We start from the raw sequence: 12,226 nt of genomic DNA on the forward strand, positions 1-12,226 counted from the left end.
TTTGTAACTAAGCCACATGTTTTCCTGGTGTAGATTTGCTATCACCCTATGCTGATGAATGAAGACACTCTCCATTTGCAGACACCATGTAGTCTAATTTTAAAAATTATTTGCAGTGAACCCAGTAGCAGAGCGTGACATAGAATTTGAAATCTCTGCCTTGGATACACTTGTGGTCATATACAGTGGCTGATTATGCCACTAGGACCAAGATAACAGGTTTTCACTGTGTAATTATTTCATCACCAGGGATGAATTCAACCTGAAGTTGACACTTCTCAGTAACCAATGGCAAGGAGTGATTCGCAGGGCCCAGCAGAGGCGAGGGATCATTGACAGCCAGACCCGCCAGTGGCAGCGCTACAGAGAGATGGCAGAAAAGCTCCGTAAATGGTTGGTTGAAGTGTCCTATCTTCCCATGAGTGGTCTTGGAAGCATCCCTGTAGCAATGCAGCAAGTGAGGACCCTCTTTGATGAAGTGCAGGTAAGATGCAAACACACTGCTCTCAAACTCTTTTGCGTTTCCACTGCGTGCTTGATCTTGGCCTCAGCTTTTCAGAACTCTGGAGCAATGCTAGAATTAGGACAAACATTGTTCTCCAATGTCCACAGAAATATTTGAGGTAATTGCATCGCAAAGACCGTATGGAGTGATGGGATTAGTTAAATCTGAGCCTCTCCGAAGACTCCTCCACTTCACACCATAAGGCCACAGCAGCTTCCTGTAGCCCAGAAGGGAGGGAAAGGCAATGGCAAGGAATGGAGATTTTGTGTTGAGTGAATACATCACTCATGAGCAAGTCAAGTGAACATTGTCACATAGGCACTCAAGAGTAGGTAAAAAGCTCAGTCCTGTTTGAACACATTGTCTCTTCCAAGACAGTCCCTTATTTTCACCAACCTGGGACTTTGGGGCTCCAGCATGTGAGATACGCCAGCACCTCCCACTGTGCTCATGGGCTCCTCTTCCTTTAAAGCTGACCGCTTCTGGTTCCTTCCTCTTTCAGATTTTCTCCAAGAGAACTAACTCATCCACAGATATGGCTTCAACTGTCCACTACTGTCAGGAAGAGGGCAAATTGGTATCTTCTGGTCCCAGTCACCTACTGTGGTCCCAACTCGTGGATCCAACTACCTTTTAGATTTGTATCTGCGTGCATCACAGCTGTAACGAACCCTATGGGTTTCAACAGAGCCTGTGATATCTGGGCCAAACATTCTCTGTTTCTCATGTCCCCAGTCTGAGGAAATGTTGTCACTCTCCGATCTGTCAGTCCAAGAATTTTGGCGTCATTGTAGAGTTATGCTCTCAGTACTAATATTTAATCGCCCACAAGTCTCCATCCCTGTAGCCACTGGCTTTCGCGAGACCCTCATCACTTCTCACTCAGGAAGACAGGAGCCTACTTACTTGTCATAGTGTGTTCGATGCATGTCCTTCCTCCATTCTGCTTCCTACCCTATTGCTAAATGCCTCATTACAACTTTAATCCAAATGTATCACTTCCCTGCTTAATGTTCCTTGGTGAGTCTGTCATTTTTACTGTAAAAGTGAAATTCCTAGCCAGGAATGGCACTTCACACCTGTAATCCCAGCACTTGGCAAACTGAGGCAGGAGAATCATGAGTTTGAGCCCAGCCTACAGTATAGAGTTAGATCCTGTCTCAAAACAACACAAAACAAAAACAAACCAAAAAAAAAAAACCAAACCAGAAAACTTTGTTGTCTATCACTCTATAACATGCATCACTCACTACAGTCACTGAAGACTGTATCCCATTTCCTGTACTCATCATATATCTTTTATATAGTGACTGTCCCATTGTCTTCTCCCTGTCTTCTATCCCCCAGCCTTGGTCACACTCATCCCTTGTCTCCCCATGTCTTTCAACACTCACTCAGCCTTTACAACTTTGAGGAAGCCTCTCTGTGCTCTCCACGTTGGGTCAGCTGTCCCTCTGTATTCTGTGAGCATCAGTCTTATGGGACAAATTTCACATTGTATGGTGAATGTATTTAACTTGCATGGTTCATTCCTACACAATGTACATTCAGTAAATGCTTGCTGGATGCAAAAGTACATGCTATGTATGCTAATATGTAGGGTTATTTAAAAATAATAGGGAAATGATGAAGAAAAGGTGAAAAAGTAATAAGCTGTGTTTCCTTTCAGTTCAAAGAGAAGGTGTTCCTGAGACAACAAGGTAGCTACATCCTGACTGTGGAAGCAGGCAAGCAACTGCTGCTCTCTGCTGACAGTGCAGCTGAGGCTGCCTTGCAGGCTGAACTCACCGAAATCCAAGAGAAATGGAAGTCAGCTAGCATGTGTCTGGAGGAGCAGAAGAAAAAATTGGCCTTCTTGTTGAAAGTAAGTTCAGTTAAAACAGACCTTTAATATTTGTGCCATTTCCTCCCATTGTTTTCCTGCACAGCAACTCATACACAATCACTGAGTAATGCTCTGAAGTATTTTCATTCTCTGTATTTTATTTAAGACTTTGCCCTATCTTGCACAAATTGGAAAAGTTTCCCAATTTTCAGCACTTCATCTTTTAGGAAAACCCCCCAGCAAAGTAATTTAAACTCTAATAAGACTGTCCAAGCTATGAATTCTGATTGATGACAGTGCTAAGCCTTGAACCATGTGATGACTTTATAAAGCCAGACAGAAATTCAAAGAGTAGGTTCCACTCCCTAACCTGACTCTAAAATGGTTTTTGAGATTGCTATCTTGTATTTTATAGCAGGGAAAAAACCAACCCAAAAAAGATAGTCTCAATTTGTCTTGGCTTATCCAGCAAGTGTCTGGGCAATATGATCTCCAGGAGGTGTGTGAAGCCCTCAGTTGGAAATAAGTTACATACTGAGCACTCAGTAAGTTTAAGGAAGTCTAGATTTATTCATACCTGGAGATGTAGCCCAGTGGTAGAGTGGTGGCCTGCATTTAGTCTCACCTCCCACAACGAGCTTCTCTGTCTCACTCTCCATTCCACCAGTACTACATCATTAAATCATTGGCTCTAAATTCAGGTAAACCCAAGTTAGAACCATAGTAAACCAAATAACCTGATTAACTGAACCAATTTTCCCATCTAAGCCTCAGCTTTCTCATCTGTAGAGTGGTTCTAATTCTACCTCCTCCATTCATATAACTACCATTAGGATTTAATGAAATAATGACAGTAAATTACATGGTAACCTTCTTGGCACACATTGAACACTCAATAAATAAATGATAGTAATTACCGTTGTTAATGTTATCATTTTCAAAAAGTGAATACAATAGGTGCTAAGGTTTTATATATGTTGATAATTACCAGTACTTTGAGATTATTTATTAAATGTGCTTTGTCACTTGTTCGGATAAAAGATAATAATAAGGGTAATGAAGATTTTGAATTTTTGATTGCTTAAAGTATACACACCCATTGGGTTCATTCTATGAATTGTATTTTATAATGTATTACCTTCCAGGTAGAAAGCAACCAATCAAAATACCACTGAACATCTGTCTAGAAAGCTCTATTGTTTGCACACAGCACATTCATCAGTAATATAATATATCTGGTGCTTTTTTCTTCTTGCTGTCAGGAAGGATTTAAGACATTGCAAATCACTCTGTAGAGAACATGTTACTCATATATTTTACTTTATTTGTGATGTGATTTTTGGAGGTATTCCCAAGACGTCATCAGACATTGAGTTTGAGTCATTGCATTTGCTTGTCTCATCAGTCTGTCAGTTCATGTATAAAAAAATCCACTTTGGTAGATGTTTGCAGACCATGATATTAAGTTATTTCCTTATAATTAATGCAGCAAAAGACTTGGTTATAAAATCACAACCCAAGTCATCCTTAGAAAGGGGAATCCCTGTTCTCTCTTGTTAGAGTTTGTATCCTTGCCCTGAGGAAGTATTTATGAATCCAAACTTTAATGTTTGTGAAACCTCGTCTTGGTGTATCTTCTCACCACTGCTATCCTACATCTCCATTTTTAGCTCTTACCAACACTCTGATATATATGGCAAAAATCATCATTATAATTCCATATCTTACGTTTTTGCTTGTTTCACTAACATCTCTTAATTTTATCATAAAAAAACAGCTGACCTTATCTGTGTTAGATCAATGCACAGCTATTGACGTATTGATGGCTTTCAAGGTGTGTTCTGATTAATTGAGAATGTTATTAAATTTAAACAGTAAGAGGGTCTTTTGTCTATAAAAATACCAACATTAATGCTGAGCAATGATGAACCAGGTGTAGTTAGAACATGGAGAAATTATAAAAGGGGGGACTGGGACAAATTTGTTTTTTATAGACAAAGGTTTTTGTCCTTCAGTTTTGGGGACTTTTGTTAGTTTTTGGTGATTAGGAAGAGGAGATAGGATGGTGCTCTCTAGGAAGCTCCGTGAAGAAAATTTAAAGAGAAATAAGAATCTTGAAAACAAAAGACACTTCCAGTCAACACTTCTTACAGAAGATAGTTGTGGCAATAGTGCCTGTGGGTTGCTATATTAAAAATAATGTGTTGGGAGAAAAGATGGGAAGAATCCAGACAAGAAAAGCCTGATGGTGATGAGACAAACAGTGTAAAGGAAACCACTTGCATGTTAGCTACCCAGCAATTGTAGCTGTTATACCCATTGTCTTTCTTTGGAGATCAGTAGTTTATCATGTGGGGGGTGGCCACTGGGGAGAATGATTGGGGATTTGGAGGCCAAGAATGGACAGTGTGACAAAATAGTTAGTATTGGATAGAACAGAGGGAACTTGTTTACTTGAAGTTAATTTCTGACAGTACTAGACACCAGATATGGGTTAATTTCCTTTTACTTGTTAATTACAAAAGAAATGCACATGTCATAAAAATTCAAGTAACAATTAAGGTATAGAGAGTAAAAACTGAAATTTCCCTCATAGCACCACCCAAATTTTTCTGTCTTTCCCAGAAGGAGCTATCGTTACCAGTTTGCCGTGTGACCTTTGGCAGAACCACACAGTGCATGTTTTCTCCCATCAGAATGTGGTGACCCACCATCTTCTGTCCACCATCTTCTGTCCCCATCGGGGACCCTGCTATCTCTCCCAGAGCACTTGCCACCACTTGACACTGGATATGCATTTCTTGTGCATTAACTTTCTCCTCCCTCTTCTTTGGGGATGGGTTTTTCTGTGTTGCACTGGACCGCTACATGTTCCAGAACTAACAAGATGGACACCCATAGCAGTTGTGTGTTTCCATGTCTGCAATGACTCAAACCTGCATGGTTCTTACTGTTTATATGTTGAGTCGAGTCAGAGTCAGGGTAATATTATTTTTATATTCTGTCTTTCCTCTCTTCCTCATATTTATTTTCATCCAGAAGAGACTTTTTTTTTTTATCCCTTATGGTGCATTTGCAAGATTAGAGACATTGGGTACAGTTACGGGTGAGGTTAGGAAAGAAGCAAAGACCTGAGATTGAACTGCTGCATTTGACTTGGCTTCAGCCAGCATGTTTGCATATCCATGGTTCTCTGGGCATTGCACTTAGTGCCTTAATACTCATTGCTTACTGTAATCCTCCAACATTTGAGAGAGTTTGTATTATTTCCATTTTCATAGGGAAAACTGAGACCTAGAGCATTATCTGCTTATTGAAGCCAAACGATTGAATTTGAACTCAGCTCTTGTGATGACTGTGGTATTGCTACACACCATAGTAATGGGTGTGGATATAGCCTCTTACTGTTTATCAGTGCAAATTTGTTTCTCTCACAGTTAAAAAAAATGGGGTTTTTCCAATTTCTTGCCCCCAAAAAATTGCAATTTCTTCCTCCCCCACACAGGACTGGGAAAAATGTGAGAAAGGAATAGCCGATTCTCTGGAGAAACTTCGAACTTTCAAAAAGAAGCTCTCCCAGCCTCTCCCAGATCACCACGATGAGCTCCATGCAGAGCAAATGCGGTGCAAGGTAACTGTCAGGATGGAGATTGTCCCTGCCCCTTACCTGTGCTGGCAAAGTGTATGTGAACACAGAATGCAGTCAGACTCTGACGGCTGTCTACATAGGGATGCAAGACCCTGGGGACTCCATTAGGACAGACAGCATTCTGCTGAAACTCACTTTGCTGTTTTAGTGTAGTTGATGAAATTATAGACCAGTTTATGGATTACCTCAAGGAAATAAATGGAATTTTAAAGAACAACATAAAGGATATTTAAAAGCTGAGTCAAAAGCAATAAAAGCACTTTCAAAGTATCCACATGGGGACTGTCATCCCAGCAGGAGAATATAGTTTACAGAAAGAAGAACAAGAACTGGCAGTTTGGCAAATCTGTAGACAGTGGCTTTGGACCATGCCCTGCCCTCCAGATCCTTTTGCAAAGAAAGCAGGAAGAAGAGCTGACCTCAGTTCGTGAAGGAGTCACCCAATCCTTCCATTACTCAGCTCTAAGTACTTAAAGATTAGGATCACTGCCTCAAATCACGGTTGGAAGCAAATCAGTGGCTAACACAGACCACTCCCTGCATTATGAGGTCATGAGGACCCACATGATTTAGTGGCTGTAGGATTTATTCCATGAACACCTGTGTGGCCAGGTGGCACGCCCAGTCAGCAGTTCTCTGCTAAGCAATATGCCAGTCAAGTCAAAAGTTCCTTTATAAATGCTTTTCTTTCAAATTATACATTTCCCTGTATTCCCCAGTCATTTGTGCACTACTGCTCTAGGGTAATTCTGATTAAAATACTCTTTGACACTTAGAAAAGGCGGTTTGGAAAGATAAAAAGTGGTATATTTTATATCACAGACAGAAAGCGAAGGAATTATTATCTTGAGGTAATATTAAGAAGCATGTGTAGATAACATGGTATGGTGTGCCTACCTGTGGTCTGGCATGTGGGAGGCTGAGGCAGGAGGATCACAAGTTTGAGGACAGCCTGGGCTACACAATAAGACACATCTCAAAAAGAAAAAAAGAATGTGAAGGTTATGAACATTAAAGAGATTTATTTTAAGCCCGAGATCACAAATTTATAAGAAGGATATTAAAGAAAGCTTCTGATAAGGAAGAATGGGCATTTTAGGCTCTTCCTATGTGCCAGTGACTATGCCAGGGCTATTTCAGTTGTCATGAGCACAAGCTCAGGAGGTCGCTCTGTTACTTCCCTTTTACAGATGACAAAACTGAGGCTTCTGCAGCTTAGAAACCTTAAATGTTAGTAAATGTCAGGGTAGTTTGAATTTGGAGGCTATATTTTTACCACATTAACTCATCTAATGGACAGAACCTGAAGTAGTTGGTTTCTGACAGTAGTATTATTGTTTGTTTTTTCCTTGTTTTAATTTTTATGAGACAGGTCGCACTACATAGCCTAGGCTGGCCTCAAACTCACAATTGTCCAGCCTGAGTCTCCAATTGCTGGATACAATTTTCTTGGCAGTACTGGGATTTGAACCTAGGGCCACATGCTTGCTAGTCAGGCACTCTATCACTTGGGACACTCTACCAGCTCAGAAATATTTTCATATACATGATGTTCTCTGTGTGGTTTGAGATTTGGGGGCTGTAAGCTAGAGAAAGACTCTCTGTGTTTTGTTTTGTCTTGGGTGCACTGGAGTTTAAACTCAGGGTCTCATGCTTGCTAAGCAGGTGCTCTAGCACAGGGCTTCTCAACCAGCCCCCAAGTGCTGGGATCACAGGTGTGAACCACCACGCCATCACTGTTGCTTCCTTGTTAATCCAGAAACCAAATTCGATATTTGAGTTAGGGCCAGAAATTGGAATGCAAAGAGCAAACTCTTTACATTGGTATAGCGATTTAATATATGTATAAATGTAAACAGGAACTTTGCATATTTAATTTACCTGCGTAGTTTGATCTTTCAGGCAGCTACTGTTACCATGGACCTCATCTTCATCTCCCAAAATACTTGAAAAATATCCTGCTTTTTGAGTTTGTAGATTGAAAGGTTGTATTTTGGTTTAACTATCTGCTACTCTTCCCTAAGCTACCCTTAGCAGCAAAACAAAGCAGTTACCTCAAAAATTCAGGCTAAAACCCTGTTTGCCTAAATTGCCTGCAAAGTTAGCCACAGACAGTACCATTAATTACTTTTCCCTTTGGAAACTTGTCTCTTGTGTGTGAAGAGACAAAAAGAGAGGAAACAACCATATGAAATTCTCTATTCATACACTAAATTAGCTGGCAGGGAACAAGAGTTACGCAAATTGCAAAACTGGCCATCCATCAAAGCATTGCAAAAACTAATGTCAACTTATTCAAATATTGTTGCAAGGTTTATTACCATAAATCATTCTGCATCCGCACAGGTACATAACCAGCAATTGAAATCACTCTCTGATCCTACAGAATACATACTCAGTGAATTATTTTAAATTTAGTAGCATCAATAGCAAAACTTTGCTACTACTTTAGAAGTATATATCACAGAACTTGGCAACTCATGGTGATTGAAAAGGAATGTTGCATTTGGGAGATTGTTTAAACTATTTCATTAATATGACAGGACACTCAGGACAAAAGGAAAGGATGAGTTAGGGGTTTCTGAAATCACTGGAAAGAAGATCAACGCATGATGAAAATTCAATTTAGGAAAAGCCATCCAAAAAGATCAGTGAGATGGTAAATACATGGTAGGAAAACCCTGCAAGCCACTCTGGTATTGGATCAGATGAACTTGGTAATTTATTAAATTATGTAGGATGTAAATAAAGCAGATCCCCAGTTACATGTTCAGGTGGAGCAGGATGGGAGGACCTGAATCAATGGGGGCAGAGCCTGTAGCTACTCAAGGTTTTGTTTTAATCCAGGAATTAGAAAATGCAGTGGGGAGCTGGACGGATGACCTGACCGAGCTGACGCTGCTGAGGGATACTCTTGCTGCCTTTATCGGTGTCGAGGACGTCTCCATCCTTAACGAACGCATCGAGCTTCTGCAGAGGCAGTGGGAGGAATTGTGCCACCAGGTAAAACGAGCCCAAGTGTGGGAGCAGCTCACCGCAATGGAAAACCGGGAGGTGATCCGCCACGTTAATGGCTCGATGCCTGCTGAGCCCTCCCTGTCACTCATAATGTGGACAGAGGAAGAGCCCTGTGCTTACTGCTGTAATATTTTAGCTAAACACAACTATATGCCAACAATTTTTTATGCATCTGTGCTAGATTCTCTTCCTTCCTCTCTCACTGGCTGGCATAATTTATTTTAGGAGGAAGCACCATGTCAAGGCTTCCTGATGTGATTTTTAGCTGGGTAGTGTTGGTGATATCTTCTATCCTTTCAGCATGGTGGGGGAATCGCCTGATGTGGTTCTTACCTACAATTCCAGCTACTCAGGAAGTGGAGAGTGGGAGGACTGCAGTTTGAGACCAACCAAGCAAAAAGTTAACAAGATCCCATCTCAGCAACAAGCCAAGCATGGTGATGAATGCCTATAACCCAGATATCTGGGAGGCAGAGGTAGGGGGATCACAGTCCAGGCTGGCCATGAGACCCTATCCAAAAAATAACTAAAGCTGAAAAGAGCTGAGGACATGGCTAAAGTGGAAAAGTGTCTACCTAGTAAGCACAAGGCTCTGGATACAAACCCCAGTACTAAAGTATTGCTACAAAAAAAATGGGGGAAAATACATTGTTTTATTTGCAGTTTCACCTAATACTCTGGAGCTGCACATTTCTTGTCATTTGTGATTTACCTTAGTTGTTTCTTAGTAATTCATGGGTATACAGAATTGTTGGTCACACCTTATTCATTTATTAAGTACCTTTCTGTGTGCACAGTACTTAAAGAGATTCCAAGTTGGGCTCTGGGCTGGATATGAATGGGAACAATGAGTTGGATGGCAGTGAGAAGACATGCTAGGCAAAAAGAGATTCCCAGATAAAGGCTCCCAAGCAAAGAACTGCTGACTGCCTAAGGACCTTGTAGGCTTTCTCCCTGGGAGGCAGGGCCATGTCTGTCTTGTCACCTCTGCATCCTAAGTACCAGTCTGGAACATTATAGGCTATGATACACTTTGGCTTGGTAAATAGGTCATTTCATTTACCATTCAGCTGTAAGGGATGTTCCTACCATCAAGATGACTTTTGAGCTGAGACTAGAATCAGTCTAGAAGGACCCATCTAATCAGGAAGCGCATATATCATAGGTAAGAGCAACACATAAGAATATATAAAGAGGCCAGAGAGCTAAGGCAGTGAGGACTGGAGAGAATAAAGGACCGGCTTCTTGCCATTGGTAAATCTTGAGCTGAGCTCTGAGATGGGGTGGAGGACCTCAATTGGGGTACAGGGAACAAGTGAATATACTGATAAAGTTGCAGCTTGAGTAATGGACAGGGAGCAGAGGGTCTGGCTAGGAGATGTGGATGTTGGGAGGAAGAGCAGGAAGGGGCTGAAAAGGGATCTCCTAGGGCCCAGGCAGCCTCATGCCTCTTTGTGCTTGTGTCCACTGCACTGCACTGCACTGGTGTTATTTTCTCTCCCACACTCCCCACTTTCTCTGACTTTAAGGGATGCTTAGCCTTATGCTGCTGGAACCACTGAGGAGAGTTTAAGAGGCTCAGTTTTATGTTTTATTTGATATCAATAAGAAATGTGTTCCTAGGAATACTTCTCTCCAATATTCCAAAGAAAACCCAGACTTTTGTCACAGACCAATGGGAGACTCTATGGCCTCCTGGGTAGATGTTTGAACAGTTTCCTACGAATATATACTTCCAAAAGAGGGACACAGAAGCTGGACCTGGTGGTTCATGCCTGTAATTCTGACCGCTCAGGAGATGGAGATTAGGAGGATTGTGGTATGAGGCCAGCCAAGCAAAGTTAGTGAGACCCTATCTTAGCCAACATCAGGCATGGAAGTACACGCTTTTCATTCCTGCTATGTGGAAAGCTGTAGGTAGGAGGATGGCAATCTAAGGCTGGCCCCAAGCAAAAAAAGGAGACCTTATCTGAAAAAATAAAGCAAAAAGGACTGGAGGTGTGGGTCAAGTGGTAGAGTGTCTGCATAAAGTGCAGGGCTCTGAGTTCAAACCCTAACAGCATAGAAGAAAAGGGAGGAGGACACAGAAGAGATGACTTGCATGAGCCTGTGGATCATGTAAGTTCAACATAAATGGAGCTGCTTCCCACAGAGCTCCATGTTCTTAGTGAATAAATGAGAAGCCTGCAGGGAGGTGTTCATGTTAGTCTCTTCTGAATTCTTCAGCCTGAAAGAAATACGTTATCATACAGTCAATTGCCAATCATTTTATAACATTGAGACCTTGTCATGATATATCAGAAAAAGGGAAGTATTTAGGGTGCAAAGAATGGGAAATTATCACAGTGTCATTCACTCACCTTTGGGAGCCTACTTATCTAGTTCTTTTATTTTTGAGACAAGTCTAGCACTACTTTCTGTCTTAATATTTTTAGCATATTAGATGAAATAAATTAGACCTGGCCATATTTCTATAGCTAATTGATGCCTGCAAAGGCTACAGAGAAATAACACTTCAGAGTTAGAACTTGGCTTCAGGGAAAACCTGAAGCAAATCCAACTCAAGACCTCTCTTGTGTACTCCTGGGGACTAGGCTGACTGTGTCTTCCAGTCTGATTTTCTAACCTGTTTTCTTTCACATCCCACAACCCCTGTGACATTCTTTGCTTTTGAAATGCTCCACCCTCAGAATTTTCTTTGTTCTATGAACTGCCACTTATCTTCTGGTCTATGCTGTCATGTGGTATATTCTTTTGGGTTTTTTTTAATGTTCATGATCTTTTTAAAAAAATGTTTATTAGGATATATTCATTGTACAGGGGAGATTCATTGTGACAATTCCAAATAGGCTTATATTGTGCACTGGTTAGAATCACCCCCACCATCTCTGCCGGTCAACCCCCTCCCTGTCCCACTTAAAGCATTGCAAGAGGTTTCCTAGTTCTGTTTCATATAAGTATATGAAGTCCATCAACCATATACCCTCACCTTAATCTCCTCCAATCACCCTTTCCCTTCCACAAGAACCTTCCCTCACACACTCTACCAATTTTAACAAATGTTCACAGCCTTATTCCAAAAGCATGAGCCTCTCAGATGCAAAGAGCATTTCTTTGTGTCCCCAGTGCCCAGAAAAGCTAAGTGTTCCTTATGCCCTGCTAATAATGAAAGCAAGGCAGTGGTTTTATGTCTTCATACTTATGTTCCTCTGGGGATAAAATAGTGGCA

The 12,226-nt window shown here is 41.2% G+C and overlaps 1 protein-coding gene across 20 annotated transcripts in view; it reads left to right on the forward strand.

Annotated features, from left to right (window-relative positions):
- The window catches only part of Syne1 (spectrin repeat containing nuclear envelope protein 1), a 437,993-nt gene that overhangs the window by 372,290 nt on the left and 53,477 nt on the right, over positions 1-12,226 (forward strand). For all 20 annotated transcript variants that reach the window (XM_074072146.1, XM_074072138.1, XM_074072173.1 and 17 more), the window contains 4 exons: positions 250-484; positions 2,175-2,369; positions 5,836-5,961; positions 8,827-8,982. In XM_074072146.1, coding sequence (XP_073928247.1) covers positions 250-484; positions 2,175-2,369; positions 5,836-5,961; positions 8,827-8,982 — 712 coding nt within the window. The remainder of the gene's footprint in view (positions 1-249; positions 485-2,174; positions 2,370-5,835; positions 5,962-8,826; positions 8,983-12,226) is intronic.

Source organism: Castor canadensis, chromosome 1 (assembly GCF_047511655.1).
Source record: "Castor canadensis chromosome 1, mCasCan1.hap1v2, whole genome shotgun sequence".
In the NCBI taxonomy this organism is placed as follows: Eukaryota; Metazoa; Chordata; class Mammalia; order Rodentia; family Castoridae; genus Castor; species Castor canadensis.